This window comes from Medicago truncatula, chromosome 5, assembly GCF_003473485.1.
Source record: "Medicago truncatula cultivar Jemalong A17 chromosome 5, MtrunA17r5.0-ANR, whole genome shotgun sequence".
NCBI lineage: Eukaryota > Viridiplantae > Streptophyta > Magnoliopsida > Fabales > Fabaceae > Medicago > Medicago truncatula.
In genome coordinates, this window is record NC_053046.1 from 11,028,133 (window position 1) to 11,049,818 (window position 21,686).

Here is a 21,686-nt window from a genome sequence, read left to right on the forward strand (position 1 = left end):
AAAAAAAATCGAAATTTCTTTGTTCGAGTAATTATGGAGAACGTTGACATTATTTCAAGTGCTTTCTTTTCTTTTTTTTTTTCTTTATTAAGCCTATATCTATAATGGTATTAAAAGAAATACTCTTATGTAGGCCAATCTGCATCCTGCTATATTTTTTTTTTCTAGCCCTCAAAATTTTTGAGGGGGCCATTCTCAGACTACATTGTTACACACGAAAAAATTCAATGAGCCACACGGTGATACACTGATACTATCATTATCACCATGTTTCCATACAAATTGCAACGCTCTTTGACATCTTCAAAAGAAAAATACAAAATGATTTTCCATATATTTTCATACTAGAACTTACACTATCTACAACAAAAAAAAAACTAGAACTAGGAACTTTTAGTTGACATCACTTAGAAATCTTTAGTTTCAATACCGGCTTCAGCAGCAGTGAGACTATCATCATTCTCATTCAACAAATAATCACAATATTCCAAAAGCATATCCGCAACCGGAGGAATTCCAGGATTTCGCCCATCATTATATTTATGGGCATTAAAAGTAATTTGCCATACATCATGTCTGAAGTCTTCACGACTTTTGTACTCCATGTTCCGCACCCTCTCCCTGATTTTGGAAAGATCCATTGGCCTCTCTATGATATCCAGGTAGTCAGGGGCAAGCTTCTTGGGCACTGGTTTCAAAAAAAGATTAGACAGGTCATACCTATCTTTCACAATGGCATCCACAATACTCTCCAAGATATTTGCCAAACCAACCTTCACCAAAAAAAAAAAATTTGAAGTTAACATATAACTCAAGCCAAGTAAACACACCTGTTATGCTAAAAATAAATAATTGAAAGGACAAACCACAACCACAAATAATTTCTTACTAAAATCGTGTATTTACAAAATATAACATAAAGCACCCACAATTAAATGATGTTCTTTCTTTTAGGCACTTGTCTAATTTATTCACCCCAAAGGAATGATGTTCTCTTTCCAAAGCCTACCAAAAAGATCCTAAAGAAGTAAATCCTGTCAGCAGTACTATTGCTCCTACTTGACACGGATGCTTACATGAAGGTGAAACAAACACACAAAATAATGAAAATGACATGCAAGAAATGTACCTCTCCTCCTCCCCCTCTTCGGCGTTTTGTTGGCGGCATAAAATCTTCACCAAACTTTCCTAACTCAACAACGGATCTTCTTTTGCCACTCCGTTCTCTTTCAAGCATCCTCTTACCGTGTCTTCTTTCCCGAGAATCGTCTAAATACTCATCTCTTAACTCGGGCTTTCTCTTTTTCTTTTTCTTCTTAGCTTTTTGCCGTTCTTCCTCTTCCCTCTCCTTTCTAATATCTTCTTCATATCTTCTTAAATCATCTAATCTTTCTTGTTCCTGCATTTTTAAATCATTTAATCTTTCTTGTTCCTGCATTCTCATTTCTTCTTTGCGGTACCTCCTTGCTTTGTCTTCTCTGAGTCTCGCTTCATTTCTTCGTTTCTCTTGCTCTTCCCACCATCTTCTATCCTCTTTAGAATTCCGTTTTACCAAACTTTCAGTTGAATACATGGTCTCCTGCTTTCTGTGCTTCTCAAAATTTGCCAATTCCACAATTCTTTTAGTTTTTCTGTGTTCAAATCCTGTATTTCCACCAGGACTGTCAAGTTCCAGATCAACAACATCCTTTGTACGTTTTATAACAATCTTTTTGTGACTTCTCTCCCTATCTATTTCTGCAGGCGGGCGGATTTTAATTGGGAACTTATGAGAATCAACCTGACCTCTACCTGGATCAGTAGGAGGACGTATAACAATAGCATGCTTAAGAGATTCAGCCTGTGTGTCATCTGATTTCACTTTGTTTGGAATAATTATCTTACTAATTTTAGCAGACTTAGCAGTTTCTGAGTCAGAAATGACAGGCTTGTCAGAAGTGACTGGCTTGTCAGAACTCTGCAGAGTTTCTACTGCAGGTCTATCAGAAGATTTCTCTGTCGAACTGCATTTGAACTTCAATGGAATTTTTGTTGAATTCTCAACTGGAGCAAGTTTTGTTACAATTTTTGATATTGACTTTTTGGAGGGGAGTTGATGCTGGGACTGGCTAGAGGGATCACCAAAGCTGGATTTTCCAGTTGGTTTTTCCATGTCTGTAGATTCAAGTTGTGCTTCTGGATCTTCACCATATTTCGGACAGTTCTTGTTCGTTCGCATGTGCCCAAGCTGGTTTATCAACAAAATAATTACAACAATAATATATATAAAGGCATGTAGTGCAAAAAAAAAAAAAAAAAAAATACATAACTAAAAACACCCTCATATTTTGTATTTATTGATATACAACTTCTTTAATTAATGTAGAACAGTAAATGTTAACTTCTAGTTTCCAGATAATTATTTTTCATAATACATTTGTGAAGTTACAATTTTAACTCCATATCTGTATTTCATAAACAAAAATCATAAAACCCAAGCAACAGGTGTCACAAAAGAGTTCTCTGGATAAAAGGGCTACAAGGGAAAACTCCAGATACGCACCTGACCACATGCTCCACAAACGAAAGTTTCCCTTGATGGTTTTTTCTCCTTAAATACCTGGTTCTTCATACATAAATTCAAGATAGTTTCAGGAGTAATCTTCCAATGCAGTTAAAATATTCACACAAACATGGAGAAAACAATATCAAAGATTATAACATGGAGAAAACAATATCAAAGGTTATGGTACATCTGTGAAACGTGATAATATTTTGCAATTTTTGAACAAACATAAAGAAGAGACTATTCAAAGCATTTGTTTCTGTTCTAAAATAGTGGAACCTTTCCATCAAATAATAGAGAAATGTACTTACTCTAAAAAAAATCAAAATATCCCTGTGAAATTCTTTGGTAAACCATTATGAATTTTATCAGTGATCCTAGAACAGAACCATCTACATAGAAATACTATGCTCGCCGATGTGAAGTACTTTGGCATATGAATGTACATATATGGCATACATTATTTGCAGGAAAGAAAAATCAAAACTTTGATACAGGAATATAACCAATGTATCTTCATCAGCAAGCACCATTAAATGAATAGTTTTGGGGTCAAGTACAGTTACCTTTCATGTAAATTCAACCATTTAAAAGGGTCTTTCAATATAAAAAAAAAAAAAAAGAGAGAGAGAAGAATGAAACACGAAAATGTCAATCGCTTACCTTAATTCCTTCTCCCATATTTAATTTGATTTTTTTGTTTGGTACACTAATGGGTGAAATGTCATTCTTCTTTACTTTATTGACCTTCACTGATTTGCTTTTTTTAGCAGATAAATTTTCTTCCTGCCAAAAGCATATATAATAAAAGAATTAGGCCTCATCAGTTGAAATTTATTTGTTTACATAACTATTATGATATAATCTTCAGAGTACAAATTGTGAAATAAGTGCACCAAAGGAGAAGATGTGCATTGACATTAGAATGTGACTAAACCAACTTTTGCCTTACCTCCCTATGATCTGTAAGTGCATCCTCTTTAAAATGATTAGATCCATTGAGTTGCAATGTATTTGTTATTTGCTTTACTTGTTCAGTGTTGTCAAAGACAAATTTTGGTTGTAGTTTTGGTACCAATCTTCTTGGATTCACCATAACCTTGCCTTTCTTCTTTTTCTTCCGGTAAGCTTCATCATCTGAATATAATATTGCCAAAAATAGTCAAATCTGATAAGATCCGAGTTCATTTCAAAATAGTTCTTTTTTTTTTTTGGTCAGCAGTTCATTTCAAAATAGTTCTTTTTTTTTTGGTCAGCAGTTCATTTCAAAATAGTGATCCAATTAAAAATTCTGGTCACTTAATTAGAACAAGTGAACAACACGGAGATAAAATTCAGTTCTGATAAAGGCCTGGATTAATATTCTAAAAAGGGCCTGGAATAATATTCCAATAATCAATAAGATATCATACCATCCATAAGCAACCTGCATAATTCAGCGGCCTCAGCTGCTTCATCTTGTATTTCCTCCTCTGTCTGGGCCAATGTTGTTCGTCTTCTCATTTTGAGAGCCTTAACACCATCTCCCTTATCACGTTTTAAGTCATTAGTGGCTTCTTCACCATCTTCAAATTCCTCAGCATCAAGCAAATTTTCCAGATCTCCAGCAAAAGAATCTAGATCACTATTCCCTTCTGAATCACTCTCATTATCATCACCATTTAAAGTTGACAAACTCTGAACTTGTCTATCCCAAATCTCCTGGCACTTTTCTCTGGTCTGCTGCTGTAACTGAAGAAAGGACATCCGCTGACCACCACGAGCATATTTTCCTATAGTTGTTGGATCAACCTTAACCCCAGATGCAGCTTGCTCACTTGAAAGTTTGCGTATCGTAGCAATGCGATGCCATCTGGTTTGGTTTGCAATGTCTTCCTCAGGAACATTGAACTTAAGAAGTACCTGGAATAAGAACAGGTCTGAAATTAAAAACATGAATCCACATGGATTAAATATGCTATGCTATTCCCACATGGTTCAAGCAGCCAGAAGCCAAAAAGGTGCACACACACACAAATATATAGAAAATTCATTTGCTACATAAGTTATGCGCGAGAAAAAAAAAGCAACTAGTATTGGTGAAATTGGAGATAAGCAAAATAATCATATTTCGAGAGAAAGGACAGCGTAATGAACAACATCCGTACTGCTTCGTTTGTTTCAAGAGAAATACGATATAGAGTAAGAGAAGAGAGAAATAGAAGAGATAGCAAACTTTCCTGTTGGTTGGCAGAGAAATAGAGAAGAGAGACTAAAGATTAATGGGGCCCACGCCACACCTTTCACTGAATACTCATCAGCAAAGAAGGGGAAAAGAGAAGCTTGTTTTTTTTCTTGTTCCATTTATACCCATGTTGCATAAGACCTTTTAACGTGAATGTACCAACATCCTCTCTGCAACTTCATGATGTCCATTTTCATGTATTGATTTTTTTTCGGTCAAATGCATCTTAAGGTCCTTTAAGTTTTTCGTTTTTCCCAAAGTGGTCCTTTAAGTTTCAAAAGTCTCAAACAAGTCCTTTTAGTTTTTGAATCGTTTCAAACAAGTCCTATTGTAGATAGCATAGTTGGTAATTGCTTCCTTGAACTCATCTTTGGTACCAAATCTGGCTCCTAACACCCACTTAAAATTAGTCATCTTTTTAGGCCTGGCAAGTGGTGGATAATGCTCTTTGTTGCTATCATCTGAATCATCACCATCATCCTCTAAAAGGACTTGTTTGAAACGATTCAAAAACTAAAAGGATTTGTTTGGGACTTTTGAAACTTAAAGGACTTGTTTAGGACTTTTGAAAATTAAATGACCACTTTGGGAAAAACGAAAAACTTAAAGGACCTTTAGATGCATTTGACCTTTTTTTTCTTCCATATATTTATTATTATTTATTTATGTGCGTGTATCGTCAATTAAAAAAAAAAGTGCACCGGCGCTAAGATATTTTTGTTAAAAGGAAAGCGACTAATAAAATCTAAAATATACAACTAAATTAAATTGAAAAATAATGTAATTAAATTATTTGTTCCTTTTTTAAACTATAATGGTAATAAACAATAACTAATTTTGATTAAAAAAATAAATACAACAATGTATGATAGTTTTTAAGTTCTAGGGTACTTTTGTCTTTTTAAAAATAATCACACTTTTTTCCTCTTCTATTTCTCTCTTCTTTCTCTTATACCAATCAACACATTAAATCTAATATATTTCTCTCTTCTCACACTACCCCTCACCTATTTCTCTCTTCTCACTTTCTTCTCACAACCAAACCCTAAAGGTGCTTGCCTATTCAAGCAAATGAACCTCTTGATTAGGCATCGATGAAAATTAATTTTCCACTATTATTGAAGCAAAGACACCATTATTGATTGTTGATATACATAACGATTAAAAAAAATTGCAGCACTATTTTTTTTATCCCAATAAATATTCCCTGGTTGTCTCAACTTTACTCACCATTGAAGATACAAAAAACTTGAGCACAAAAATTCTCCTGACAAAAAAGGAAAGCCATCTCTAATTTTTTTTTATTTAAAAAAATAACTCTAAAATGAACCTCTATGATTCACATACATAGTTTTTTTGAACAAGATTCACATGCATAGTTATAGTACACATACAGTTCAAAGCAGACCACTAAAATACAACACACCTCTCGTGCAGCCTCCATGCTTAATCTACGTAGATCAGCGTCTGTACCAGTAACAGTGGAACCTCCTCGGTTAGCAGCTGCTTTCTTCTTCACCATTGCATTAGACACCGGTGCCTTTGGAGGTGCCCGAGCATAGCTAAATCCCAAGCCACGACCTGATGGATCACCAACACCTGTGATTTCCATCCGTTCAATATTTTCCTTACCCTGCCAAAGAGAATATTCCACGGGTGGGGAGAAACTTTTCATTAGTAATTTAGTCAATTAGGGAAAGAAAAAAAAAATTATGAGAAGACAATAGTCAGTATAGTAAATTTACTTTATATTATAGAGAAGATAGAGACGATATAATTCATCATAAGTCATAACCCCTATCTTCTGAAAAATAATTAGTTTCAGAAAGCAAAATTGTTTAAGATAAAAGTTGCCTGCTCAATTTTATCCATAAAAGAAAGTTATCACAAAAACAGCAGAAAAAGGATGTATGAATTATTTTGCTTCAGGAATCTAATTCATAAATAATATAGAATTCACTTAGGTTCAAACTTTATTTGATTGATACGACACTCAAATTGTACAACAACCAAGCCTTATCCCACTAAGTAGGGTCGACTACATGAATCAAACAATGCCATAGTGTTCTATCAAAAACTATGCCTTTCTCCAACTCATTTATCTCTAGATCGTTACTAATAGTTTGTCTTATAGTTTTTCTAGGTCTACCCCAACCTCTAGTGATCTGACTCCCCTACATCTGATCTACTCCCCTAAAACTACAGAGTCCACAGATCTTCTACCTACATGCCCAAACCACCTAAGTCTAGTTTCTACCATGTTTTCTACTGTAGGTGCTACCCGAACTCTCTCTAATGTTGTCATTTCTAATTCTATCCCATCTCGTCTTACCACACATCCAGCGCAACATCCTCATCTCTGCTATGCTCGACACTCAATTTATGGATGCACGACTGACATGTTTCAGGGAACCAAAATCGTAATTAATACAAATTTCAATGGAGCAAAAGCATCTTCTAGTTGAACTAAATAGCACAAGAAGTCAACTTTATGACATTCTTCTGTGAAATGTTATTTTTCACTCAACTTTCAAGTAGCAAAGTAAAAATGAGAAGGTAAAAAGAAAAAACTTTTATTTGAGATGGAGTCCAAGTATAAAAATCTAAGTATATCTAAATAAACAAATGTGTAAATACACTATGAAGCATGAACGACCTACACAAGTCAGTAACTTGTTCGTGAAAAAAGCATGTACAACAATAATATCCTGCAGTAAGCTCAATCTGTAATACTCGGTTCATTACTGGCAGTTGATTCTTTTGAAAAGAAAAAAGAACTCTTTTTCTCTTTCCCTTTAAAACCAGGTTTACCCGTAAAAAATCAAATATTAAGAAATTTGAACACATAACAGATAAGCAAGATATATGCTGAAGCCAACTAATCTAAAAATCGAACATAGATCACCTGGCTTGTACAGGCAACAAAATTGCTACTCAAGTTCCATGGAGTAATTTGCAGTTCCCTCTCCATGTGTGATGCAGCAGCCAGTGCTATTGCTTCATCAGGAAGCCGGCTCATTGCAGATGAAATATTATTAGGATGTGTTTCAGTAATTCCTAAATGTTTTAAACGGTAGAGGCCAGCTTGCATGCTTTCAAAGGCACAAACCTAAAACAATGTAAATAAAGAAGGAATCATATTAAACAAATGAAATTCATCTTATAAAAACAAACAATAAAGCATAAATATGCCGATTCTGGACACACACGTTGACAGGCAATTAAAGCACCATCGGAACACACACCAAGCTAATAAGCATCAAGACCCTGAACCTTAATCATATAAAAAGTGCCAGGCAGAGAGTGGAAACAAGCATATTGAGTATCTGATAAAAACTCGTTACAATTTTTAAAACCATACATTTTCAACAAGAGTATCATGTATGCAACTCTGAACCGAGCAGCTGATGGGATAAATTTTACCACGCAAGTTCGAAACCATCACATTGTGCTTTTAAGACAATTTTCTGTGTTACTGTTATGCTGTTAACAGCGCATTTCAGCAGAAAGAGATGTATTATTCATAAACAAAGGAACTGAATCTCAAATGATGGAACTCACAAGCTCTGGTGTCACCATTTTTCTCAATTCATCTTCAGACCACATGCGGAAATTTCTCTTTTTAACAAAAATTGACTGTCCATTTGCGCCCCTCTGCAGTAATACACATTGAATGAATGAAACATTCAGGTATCCAAAAGATATAATAAAAGTTAGAAACAAGATTGTATTACAAAAATCACTTTAAATACAACGCAAAACATCTTGTAGAATTTTCGTTGAATCACTTTGAAGTAATAAGGAATTCCATTAGCATCCACCACTTCATACTCTAACATGATAATGAGCTATGTGAACCACCAATACCTGTAAATTAGCATATTCCTTGATCCTCTTACGAAATGAGGCTTCTGAAAGAAAAGGAAACTGCGAAAGAAAGTCATCAATGCGAATGTATGGAGACAAGTGCTGCTTCTCTGCTGCTTGGAATTCACGGCACATGTGTACCAATAACCTGTTCATCATGAAAGTCTGAAGATTCTTACTTCCAGGCGAGAACACCTCCATAAGAGGTTCCTGCGAAGAAAAATTGAATAAACCATCTATCAACAAATTTTCAGTGATGTATATTTGGGATGCAAATGGCAGTAACAAAATAAATTTTCGGTGATGTATATTTGGAATGCAAATAGCAGTATCAAACAAGGAAAAGATACTAAAGATTAACAACACGTTATAACAGTTCAAAATATTCCATCTGTTAAAAGTTTATATCAAACAACGAGCGACATAAGAACAAATTCCTTCAGTTTATCAGTAAGTTAAATTCAAAGAATGTACTGACCTGCGGTCCAACAACATTAACTTTATTAATTTTACAAACAACAATTAACAAGGATGTACTGACCTGCTGTCCAACAACATTAACTTTATCAATGCGCCTTAACGATAGCTTTCCCTTTGGAGAACGAACCAACAGATAGTCAGTTGGTGGAACTTTATGAGCAAATACGGGTGCTCTATACATATTGGTCTCAAGCGATGACTGACTGCTACCAGGTTTTAAATCACCAAGAAAGGGAGATTTATCGGCAGGGTCCAGAGAAATAATATGCCCCAAGCTACTATCTGTATTGCGTAATAAGGCGGCGCCAGAGTGGTCATCCGGAGAACTTTTCTGATAGTATGTACAAAGTCTTGCACCCATTCCAACATTGCTGAGAAGTAAAGGCCTTTCTTCACAATACCTAAGGAAAACATACTTCGTGAGCTTAATGATAAAGTATCCCCAATCCTCATTCATTTAGCAAAATACCAAGGAAAAACACAGTAAAAAGGGTACAGCCGTTGAAGAAGAAAAATATTAACAAAATAATAAAATTAAGGTAGTGCACTGCCAAATCAATATTTTTCTCTTGGATATATCAGATTTGGTATCAAGAGGACATGCTCACGATAAATATCAGGCAAAAAATAAATATTGATTTCAGTGCTCACAATAATTTCAGTTTTACCATAAGGACTAGATACTACAAAGTACCATCTCAAAATCATTTAAAATAATAGAGCAGGAATATGAGCATAAGAGTTACTCCCTCTGTCCTTGTTTATATTAAACATGATTGCAACACACAAGAAATAGATAAATGGAATAGTCTATATTGATTGTAATTAATGTGTATAATTCAGGTATGATTATGACTAAATTACCCTTTGTGTATAGATACATTCAATGTTAGCTAACATTGATTCTACCAATTTTTCTTGGAATCTGAAAGGCTAACATAGCATCAATTAATACTGCTATTAAGTTTCAGAAAATTACACGTAAGTGGAAGGCAAGCGGGCAACAAGCTGCGCCGCTAAGCCTTTTTGGATGGCAAAACCAATCCTAGTAAACACATTGAATAGGTTGATCATATCATGCACGTGAAAATTAATAACTATGGCCAACTGCTAGTGATGGCTTTATAGGGAAGGTGCTCATTAATCAGAAGAGAACAAACTATAGCATTGTATCTCTCACAGTAGTGTCATTCTCAACCTTAAAAATTGAACTTTCCCTTTGAAGCAAGTACGAATGCAAAATAGAAAATTATTCTGTTCCAACAAAGAGCACGCGTACAAAGTAGCAGAACAAAAGTTTCAAATCACTCACTCCATAAGAAAAACATGTCCGTCTTTTACAGAAAGATCAGATTTTTTCTTGAATGCTCCGGGAGGACGCAGAGACTTGTTCTCACCAGGAACCTTTTGTGCCCTAGGCCATAAATGTATTTTTGTACGGACAAGATGTAACAAGGAGTTTGGCTGAACATTTTGTGCAATGAGTGATATTTGATCATCAAGCTCCCTACCCAAATAAAATATTTTCACTGTTTCTGTTGCCTTGAAATCTACCAAAAACAAAAATCCCTCGTCAATCATATGAGGAAGTAGAACTGAAGACTACGATAAGAACCAAAAGACAGTAAAAAAAACATAAGGGAACTGAACAAAAATGACAGCTTATCGTGATTTTAATATATATTTCTAATGAAATAAAAAAAAAAATACTGGAGAACAGAGAAGAAAAATTGACAACCTAGTTTTTTGGAAGCTTTTGCTTTAACAGAAGAGAGAGTTTCTTCAGCACCAACATGCAGCTTACACCCTTTGCCACCCAAGCTTTTCATAATAATTTTCATGGGTCCATGAGTAGGTAATTTCCCTTGTTCTTTAACAGCCACCTCATTGTCATGGGGATACCATAGTGCTCTAGGCCGGTGAAAATTCGCAATATCTTTACTGCAAAAGAGTTCGTAAGAATATAAAGACATGAAATATCAACAATGCACAACGGAAAACAGATAATAAAGGACAAAGAAAAGGGGCAGACCCCACATGTGCAAATCGGTAAAAGGTTTCACAGGAACTTGACAAGTGGCATAAGCAAATCCAACATTAATATAGCCAACTGACTGATAAAAGAAAGAGACAGCGCATTGGTGACTGATTATGGGCATGACATGGAATGTAACAGATTTTACAAACAACGAAAAATCATATGATTGGCTGGCATGTTTTACAAAATGTGTATTGAACTGACATAGCATTACTTCTTTTAGCAAAATGTCATTCTATATATCCTCAAACATCAAACAAAATTATTATTTTAAGGGTCAATAACCATGAAATAAAATTATTATTATAATATTAAAAATTAAGAGAGAAAAATTGATAAATATCCTCAAACAAAATATTGGATAGATCGAGGAGCAAGAAGAAATACTCAGGAATACAGTAATGATTCCCAGTCTATCGATCTGCATGACAAAAATAGCATCACCCATGATAGAGACATGAGCAGAACGCCTATGTGATTCCACAAACATAATTATATCCCTAATAACAGGTTTGGGGTCAAAGAGAAACTGTAATTATTAGTAACGTATGCACTAATATTCCTTTCAGCACATTTAAGTTCTTATCATTCGATGTAAAAGGACCTTTTATGTTAACCTTTCATACGTGGGGATAGTAATTATTTATCAAGACATTTCTGTACAAACTAATGCTGCCTCTACCGAAACAGATGATAAAATACACTTCTTCCATATGCACCTGACTAGTAAAAAACTATGGACACAAGTTATGTCCTTCAAGAATGGGGATAATAAACCAAGAAAAATAGAAGGCCCAAAATCTTAGGAAGAAGGTACCATATTTGAGAATCAAATATCAAATAACCACACAAACATCAAACAAACTTGCATCTAAACTTTACCAGAAACCTTGATTTCAAAAACATAATATACTAATAAACAAAAAACAACTCAAATCCAGGCAAAACATGCGACAGACAAAAATTTGATACTATCAAGACCCCCTCCCTCAAATGAAAAATTCTTACTTGCTCAACTTCAATTTCATGGTCTGCAGTTTCAGTGCGGATTGCGAGTGGAAAATTTTGACACCATGAGCTGAGCGTTTCTTTGAGTTTGATTTCAATTGCTGAGAAGTTTTCCGATTTGAATAGTGTTTGTCATTAGCAACATATCTCCAACCATATTGACCTCCATGTCCCGGTAGCTCAGAAGACTCCACGCTGATTGATTTCAAAGAGCGAGTTAAAATCATAGCCCCGGCATGAAGGTGAAGATGGGTACCGTCATTGCTATCCAAAACTTCAAAGTGCATTTGATTATCCTGAAGATCAAATATAAGCTTTGGCTTCATCTTAGGCCTGTCAAGCTCCTCCCACATTATTTTGTCTACCCATGAATCATCCATGAGGTCTCTGTTTTGTGACATAACCTTGGTCAAACGTTTTGCTTGACCAATTTGATTATGCTTCTCGGATACATCCACCCCTCTTCCGTCTTCAATATGAGAACTGTCCACTTCTAGCCTCAAAAGCTGGGGATGAAAAAGACTTTCGGATATTGAATTGGTTTTGACCCCGTTAGAATCCCTTGAGTCTAAGGGATCCAATGAAACAGGAGAGCAGCACGTGAATACATTATGATCTTTCTCCTCCAGTATCTTAAGGGGCACTGACTGAAGATTATTCCTGGTTTCAATTTCTATTTCACCACCATCAGAAGTTCTCAATTCAGATCCAGAAATTTCACAGCTCTCAACATTATTATCATTATCACTTGCAGCAGGAGAGTTGCCCCAAAGGATTTCATCTTCCCAGTCTCGCTGATCAAGAGGATAAAAGTTGGCTAACATGAGGGTATGATCTTTCCAGGCAAGATCGTCTGCAAAATCCCCTTTCATTGGTTCACCACTAAGACAAGAGTCCTTTGGTTGCCGATCATCTTTCACAGTAAGTGAGGCATCTCCATGAAGAAATCCAAATTTCGGAAATTCCAAGTCAACATTGTTTTCTGATACATCAGTACGGACTACACAAACCTGTTTGTTAAGTGTTAGACTCTCAGAGAAGCCTTTAAGGAACTCCTCTTCATCTTCTTCTACAATATCATCAGATAAATCGAAAGACTTGTATCTATCTGGAAATACAAGTGAAAAAACAGCCAATTAGGACAGAAACCATATTGTAATGCACCGCGGAGAGAAAGCATCTCATTTCTTCATTCAAAAATCTCACCAATGCAAGTTATAAATTTAATTATTCGTAATAGTACAAAATTGTGACAACTACTTAAGTCATACCTCTCTTGGAAAAACTCAACAATTTCTAACATTTGCAAAACGAAATTCAGGTAAATGTGCTATCTCTAGGTATATACCTCTAGGAGTGGAATGCCGACGCTCTTTCTTTTCTCCCTTTCGAGGAGGTTCCTGAATACCAAAGATTTCAGAAAAGCGTAAAACTGCCTTTCCATCGTCCACGTACAATACAGGCAATGGTGTAGCCATAGACCTCTTCAAAAATTCAGGTACTTCCTGTTTGTTTCATTAAGAGACTAGCATGTTAATAGAAAGTCAACTATAATAATTTTATAATGCTGTCAACATACCCTTTTTGAAAACAAAACATAACCAAGACCAAATAGCGGTTATCAAACGCTATGCTCTGCGACAGCACAGCAGTACAGCTACCCTACGTTATTATTAATAACTATATTTTGAAATATTTATTAGATTTTCTTTTTCTACAAGTTTAGCAGGTGAACATAATAAAAATAAAATAAAATAAACTAAGCCCCACATAAAAAAACTAAGCATTAGGCTTCTTTTTTATCTTGTCTTCGACTGCAAGACAACACGGTATCCAACACTACGTATTCGCTAGAGAATTTGAAGGTCATATACGGTGGTAGCTTCAACCCAATATTTTTATTCATGAAATCATAAGAAATATACAAAACTTAAATATCATATGAAATCACACAATAGAATGTGATTTGTTCACTGTCATGGACCCTAATGCAGCACAATAAACATCAAAAAGGCTAGAAAGAAAGAACATAAAACCACTTAGGAGACGGCAAAACAAGCAAAAACTGACCTCAGGTGTTTGTACATCAGCGTCCAATTCTTCAGTCTGCAGAGACACTTGTAAATCATGCTCAAGAGCACTCCCTTCTTTAGATGCGTCTACAAAGCTCTCCTCCTGCTCCACTGAAAAAGAAAAGCTAACATTAATAAACAGCAAGACTCCCGTGTGAAATTCACTGCCTTTCCTAAAAATAGATGCTTCAACCCTCAAATTATTATTAGGTGTTACATTGAGCCCAACACTTGGGTGTTAAATCATAGCTCAGAAGCACAGTTGGTATACTCAAATTCAAGCTGCACAGGCTCAAACTTGATAGATTTAATATTATATCACACAATATAATTAAATGTAGGGTCTTGCTAGGCACTCTTTAGGATTCTAAATTAAGAAACTATTCATTGAAAAAGTCTAATACTTCAATTTCTGATGCATTGAATACACAACTTTCCATAAAAACATACTATCTGAAGTCCTTAAAAAATGCCCTTAGGCCACTCGTTAGCATTTCCCTTAAATTTACTATACTGAAGATGGCAATTAGTAATGTGATTAATTTACTGATTCTTAGTCAATCAGCTTTCAAGCTTATGAACCCACAAACTTCACATACAAATTTGAATTCAGCATATGGTACATTTGTTTATATTAAATAAAAAATGTGTGGTTTTATGATACAGATTTATAGAAACTTTCAAAAGATTCCAATTTCCGCCAACAAGAAGACTACTAAAAGAATATTTTCTGACGTTTTTGATGTTATTTCAAAAACGTATAATAAGTATAAATTTTATAAAATTTAGGTATCTTTTGAATGATATTTCTCTTAGGGAAGAAAGCGACCAACGAGTGGGATCGTTTAATTAATCTACCACAATGTTGCATCAGGTCAAATCTACCTACCAAGTCCACCAAATGGCTAGATTTAAATACCACTTTCAATCAGCATTTTCTATTTTAATATGTATTTCAGCACAGTGCAAATCTAGCTCCCAGACAGGTGTTCTTTCCCTCAGTGTGTTACAAAAATCATACAATTTCCAACAATACCAGTGCCTGGTGACACTCGCACACATTCGATTTCTAAATGTAATGTATGAAGCATAATACAAAAGTATATTCCTACTGATTAAACAAAATCACACCACCAATGAAAGAATGTCAATAAACAATCTATCAAATAACATTTACCGCCAAACCTGCCCTTAGAGAAGGAAAGAGAGATCTATAAGTTGTGAATAAATGAGATGCACAAAAATTAAATAAAAACTCAAAATGCTTTCATGCAATATCGGCAAGAGAGATGCTTCCAGATTATATTTGAGCAAGGCTGCAAAGAAAATACTAGCGCCAGATAATAAGAACCAACTTTCTAGCACTTTTATAAGAACCAGAACACATGTAAATCTATACCTTAAGTTATAAGTTCATAAAGTACAACAGCTTAAGTTATCCAAGCCAAATAAAAAACACATTACCAGATAGAGAGATGTTATCGACTTTAGCTTCATTGTTCACAAAGTCTTGTTCCTTATCAGATTCTTCATCATAATTTTCATCATCGAAGACAGAAGTTTTGCGCTCCAAAGCTTCAAGAGAGGCTTCGGCAGCAAAAAAATCCTTTTTTGGCAATAAATAGTCCTCTTCGTTCGCAGTTTCCGTCTCCGGACCATCATACTCTTCGTCAATATCTTCGTAATCGACAGCATCTTCAGCCTTTTCCCCACAATCTAAGATTATAAATTAATCCGAGTTAATAAACTACCAGAAAACTTCACATGAAACCACATACCAGACATGAAGCAAAATGTACGTCTGTAGCACAAGTGCAGGTGATTGCAAAATAAATTTTATCTTTTCAAGGAAGATTCACATAACTTTGCAATTTTGTTGAGTTTCATACTATGTAAATGATCAATAGTTTCTACTATTGTCTTCTGCTATATTCTATTATGTAGGCACTCTCTCCGGTCTCATATATAAGCGCAAAAGCTATTTCACACAGCTTCCGAAAAGTAGTTAGGTTCAGTTAATTTTCAAAAAGTAATGAAAAAGCAATTGTATTTTCTAAATTACCCGTCGTGAGAACTTGTTTCATAAAAATTGAAGAGTTATTAGATAAAAAATAAAAGTAATAATTGAAGAGTAACTTGGGTAAATACGATAGAAGTAGTAACATTTGCTTATATTTTAGATCATCGAAGACAAAAAATTGCTTATATTCAAGACTGGAGGGAGTAGTCAAAATCAAAATTCAACATATGATCGAGAATGGAAGACAGACGCGTACATCGTGGAATCGTAACATGGATAGTTAGATCCTAGAAAATTCATAAACTCGCTATATCATATCTGTGTGGGCCCGCGCATATAAATTCAAGAGTCGTATGGGAGACATAAATATTACGAAAATCATGGGTCAATTTACCAACTTAAGCTAATTAAACAGACCAAACCATGAAGCAATTTTATTGAGGCGTTCTAGATCATGTGGCCCAGAATCAATTTTAAGCAAAAATTACAAAACAAACGTAATATGTTTGCGAGAATAGGTTTTCATTTAATCCAGAAACCTCAAAATAAATATGTGCCAAGTAATAACATGTGAAGCAAGATTGTGAACTGTCGACAACCCCACGATTCCACAAGCAAGAACGGTGATCCCGGCCAATTTTACTGATTTTCAATTATGCATCCGAACAGGACTGAACACAAGGGTGGAAAATTTTGTGAGGTTGCACAAACTTACAATCCAACTCATGATTTTGACTAAATATGTATGCCTGCACGTGTTTATGAGATGGCCTCTGTAACTAGCTTATGAGAAATTCTGTTATCGTAAATAGTTAGCATCATTATGAGAAGTTATGTAACTGCTAATTGGTTAGCATCCCTAACTAGCTTAGTTGTGCACTAACTAAGATCACAATAGAAAACACAATTTCAGTCTTACAGATCCAGATTTACTTCAATTTTCTTTCCTCTAAAATATCAAAAGATTTCACTCTTAATATAAGCTTTGCTTCATCAAATATGGGGAGCCTAATGAAGAATTTAAGGGGCACTATGCAAGATAAAAGTTATGCAAGTTATCTTAACCCAAGAAAAATCACTAGCAGAACCCACTCTTTCAAATTTGCTTGCATTTAAAATCCACAAAACAGGAGGAAAAAAAAATTAACCTCCTATTGACTGAATCACAAAACGGGGTGCCTTTTTAAAAGGCAACTAGTTTCAACTAAAATGCACTCCACCTGAGAAATAAAAATCACCATGGGTGCATCATACAAACAGAAAGCAGAAGCACATACACTGACACCATATTTAGGAAGCCAGTGTATAGCCATGGAACACCATACAGCCAGTCCACCATTTGATCGCTATTACCCATTCATTCATGTAAACAGCTACAAACCATCACTAAAACTACACTTCAGCTAGCTTAATTAGTCTAGTTCTACTGAAGTGCACCACTAGCCCTTACAAACCCCTATCATCAGGCATGACTACCAGTTTTAACAAAAATAATAATAATTTATACAATATTTCTAAAACTAAGGGTACCGCCAAAAGTTCTCAAATCTTATTCCCAAAAAATTCTTTAGAACACACTCTTTATGATTGGTTCAATTTTTAAAGAGTAAACACTTCTTAAGAAATGACCAATTGATGTGGTAAGTGTACTGAATTATTTTTTTTTAAAAAAGGACAAATCATCAAGAGTATGATGAAGACTGTGCTGCTAGCCTTCATTTCTCCACCGATACTATGGGGGAATATGTTAGACATTTAGGTAAAAAATTCACTGATAACAAAAGAAAAATAGCTACTTTGCATGATATTTTCCACCAAGCATACTTCATGTGGGAAACAATTCCAGTAGAAATAAAACACAGGCTTAGTGCTCTCAGTTGATAAAGGAAAAAAGATACCAACAGAATATCAAAAACTGCATGATATAGTTTTTCCTGACAGACAACTTCACCTTGTTCAACAATGCCAGGCGGTGTTCGTGGTGACTTTCCTGACAACTGCAAACAGAGCACATTCTTATCAAGGAAAATTGAAGAGGTGGAGACAATGAAAATACAAAGAAAAATTAACAGTTAACGCTTGTTAACCAAATCAGAAGATAGCATTTTGATTTATAAATTCAACACTACAGCCTGATAATGATATCTAGATATGTACAGTAAAAAAAAAATACAATAATAATAAATTTGATATCCTTACATCTATATCTGTCAATGATGGACCCAGCTTGTCAGCCAATGCAGATAGATGCTCCTTTGCATCCTAAAAGGAAAAATTCTCATTTAGCACCAATTTTACTGTTTTTGACCAAAACACATAAACAAATGAAGAAAGCATAAACGATCCAGAACAAGAAAATGTGCATCCCACAATAATTATAATTCTAAGAATAATTATAATTCTATTTTTCAAAATAAGAAAACAAATCCTAAATGAACAATTATCCTGGAACCTCCAACAGATCCTACAAAGAATAATTGATCTGGAACCTCCAACAGATCATTAAAAGTAGTTCAAAGTATAGGCATTAACATCAATCTTGTTGTACACATACAAAGGCAAGCTTTTATCGCACTCTATACTCAGTTGAAAATTATGATGCCTAAAGTCTTAAACCTATTTAATAAAGATCAATTTGACTTGTAAAATAACCACTTGATCTTAACAAATAAGAATCTATGCACACTACTAAATCAAATCTTCCAAAGTTGAATCTCAGGTAATTCTTTAGTTTAGACAACCATACTGCGCCAATATGTCCAAACTGCATCCTTTTTTGTTTTTCAAAAAGCTACAATAAAGGTTTTTGTAAAAACCTGTCCTCCTCCCAAAAAATAATATATCTCAAAACAGTAAATATGGTTTTTTCTTTTACAGAAACAGTAAAAATGGTTTTAAATCTTCTAATATAAAAAAGTTTAGCAACTTCAAAACCCTCCGCATACCAATCATGATGATACTACAATAGCTTAGAAATTTCAGGAAACTACTGAGAAGGTGCGTAGGGAATCAATCAAGCAAAATAACAAATATATGCATGCAGAAGCCCGATCTTGGTTCTCAAAACATTTCAACAAGCAAGTTCACAGAAACATCAAAGGACACATTAAATTACCTCATCAAGATAATCAACATCGAGATCACCAGAATTATCAACATTTCCAAACATGAACCCGAGAAAATGATTACCCTTGCCAGACTCCTCATATTCTTCTTCATCATCTATCAAGCCAAATTATTGAACATACTGAGTTAATGAACTATATAAACCAAAAAAACGAAGCTAAATAAATCAACACCGCGTCAAACTCACAGACAAACGGCTTGACATATTTCAGCACATAGCAATTAACAATGATGCCACCAAGTCAATCCTACTTTAGGGTTTGTTTAGGGGAGAGATTTTGGAGGGGAGGGGAGGACTTGTTTTCTCTTCTAAATTATGAAAGCTATAAAGTATGTTAAAAAAATAATGAAGTGCAATGAATTGTTATATGTCATGTAAATGAATAAAGTGTGATTGAATTGTTATATGATCATATACCATGGCATTCTTTCACCTATTTTAAATTCTCAAATATATACTAAAATATAAGACTTAGCCCTCCAAAATCCATCTCCCAGATTTACCCTTAATGACTAAGCCTATTCTTAAAGTGCCGGTGCAACTAGAAAGCTTAACTTTCATAAACATCCATTATAAGCAAAGAAAATACATCTAGATTCTCGGTGATACATCAATCGATCATTTTCACAAAATTTAGAAGCGAAAACTCCGTCCCACTGCTCCTGATTCGTATTTATCATTACTTAACTCGATGCCCAGAGTTGTTTATTTGAGTAAACTAGGGTTTCATTACATTTCTAGCTTCTAATAGTGCTCCTTCAAAAAAAAAAAAATTAATATTGAATCTGAGAAACACTATAATTAAATTTCACATTCATACACTTCCACTTTCTCCTAGTTCCTTTAACTTCTGATACTCCTATTCTAAAATCTTCAATAAACAAAGTTACCTTCGTTTCTCCCATCTTGTGAATTATCCGAATCATACCCCATGTTGTTGTTGAGCGGATCAAGGTTTCAAAAAACGGACCGGTACCGGAATTGCGGACGTTACAAAACGGTATCAGCGGCCACCGTGACCGTTTTTGGACCTTTTCACGTCGAGAACAAAAATCACAGGAAAATCGCCGATACGGAACGCCGTTACGGACTCCGTTACAGACTTGAAAATTCAGAAATTTGAACAGGAGAAGAAAGAATCTTATCTTTTGTGCAAGTCAGGCATCTCAAACCTGAATTTTATCTTTTTTACACAAATCAATTACTTACTTCTCTTCCTGCTTGCGATTTGCGATTCTGGTGTTGCTGTTTCTTGCTTCATTCTCTTTGTTCAGGTTTGCGATTTGCGATTTGCGATTTTGCTGTGTTTCTTTCTTTTTTTTGAGATGGTTTATTCATATATTTATTTTAAATATGGCATTCGTCCATGTAATTTCAGACGCATTTTGATTTTTTTCTTTTGTAAAATAAAAAAATATTTTAAAAATATCCTGCAAAAAATTAAATTGTTTTGACCATATGATAGTTGCTGACTGTGCAACTATAATTGCTGACTATGCAACTTTTGCCACATGATACTGACCTGGCATACCACATAATTAGTTATTTATTTTTTTTCAAAATTTTTTTTTAAATTAAAAAAATCTGAAAATAAATTTAAAAATCATAAAAAAAATTAAAAAAGCTGAAAATTAAATTTTTGACTTTTAACTAAATTTTTTTTTCTTTCAAAATTCTGAAAATTCTTTTTTTTAATTAAAAAAATTCGAAAATAAAACTGAAAATTATATTTTCAAAAGTTATAAATTTTGAGATTATATAATTTTTTATTTTATTTTTCAAACATTTATTTCCAGATTTAAAAAAAAAAACTAATTTCCAATTTTTTCTTCATTTAAAAAAAATGGAATTTTTTTATGATTTTTTTATTTATTTTCAGTTTTTTTAATTTTAAAAAATATTTTTAATGATGTGGCAACTGCCATTTGGCCAAAGTCATCCCATGTCAGCAAAAAAGTGGGGTCATGGATGTTTTTAAAACAAAAAAAAAATTGCAAGGATGTTTTTAAATTTTTTTTTACAAGGACGAAAATCAAAAAGTACTTTAATTACAGGGACAGAATGCATATTTAAGCCATTTATTTATTAAACTCAAACAAAAAAAAAAAGTGTGCATTCATCTCTTATTTATTAAGTATCCGCGTGAGTTTAGCTCAGTTGGTAGGGATAATGCATAATATATGCAAGGTCTGAGGTTCGAATCCCGGACACCGCCAAAAAAATCTCTTATTTATTAAACTCGAGGTAATTTTAAATTGATACTCTTAATTTGAGTATTTAGGTAACAAATACTAGATGAAATTTT

The 21,686-nt window shown here is 34.2% G+C and overlaps 1 protein-coding gene across 2 annotated transcripts; it reads right to left on the bottom strand.

Moving 5' to 3' along the window:
- Positions 1 to 128: 128 nt before the first annotated feature.
- On the bottom strand, positions 129 to 20,699 carry LOC11409951 (transcription initiation factor TFIID subunit 1). Of its 2 annotated transcripts, none has more exons than XM_003612538.4 (21): positions 20,272 to 20,699; positions 19,370 to 19,476; positions 18,454 to 18,516; positions 18,206 to 18,251; positions 15,699 to 15,950; positions 14,233 to 14,345; positions 13,511 to 13,667; positions 12,163 to 13,270; positions 10,855 to 11,057; positions 10,429 to 10,666; positions 9,178 to 9,517; positions 8,637 to 8,846; positions 8,331 to 8,423; positions 7,675 to 7,878; positions 6,196 to 6,402; positions 3,958 to 4,447; positions 3,498 to 3,682; positions 3,209 to 3,331; positions 2,543 to 2,605; positions 1,130 to 2,227; positions 129 to 773 (listed from the first exon to the last, which is right to left on the bottom strand). In XM_003612538.4, exons 1-21 carry the CDS (start codon positions 20,312 to 20,314, stop codon positions 408 to 410), a joined length of 5,709 nt encoding a protein of 1,902 aa, XP_003612586.2. In that variant the 5' UTR covers positions 20,315 to 20,699; the 3' UTR covers positions 129 to 407. The 2 variants fall into 2 exon arrangements, with proteins under 2 accessions (XP_003612586.2, XP_024640036.1); XM_024784268.2 differs by having other exon boundaries at positions 20,591 to 20,694.
- Between the last annotated feature and the right edge of the window lie 987 nt (positions 20,700 to 21,686).

Excerpts from the sequence above, each read along its gene's own strand:
- LOC11409951 (XM_024784268.2), bottom strand. The coding sequence starts at position 20,642 with ATGAAGCAAGAAACAGCAACACCAGAATCGCAAATCGCAAGCAGGAAG. Across the intron at positions 14,346-15,698 it reads CGATAACATCTCTCTATCTG|TGGAGCAGGAGGAGAGCTTT; the intron begins GTAATGTGTTTT and ends TTTCTTTTTCAG. Across the intron at positions 2,606-3,208 it reads ATATGGGAGAAGGAATTAAG|AACCAGGTATTTAAGGAGAA; the intron begins GTAAGCGATTGA and ends TTATGTATGAAG.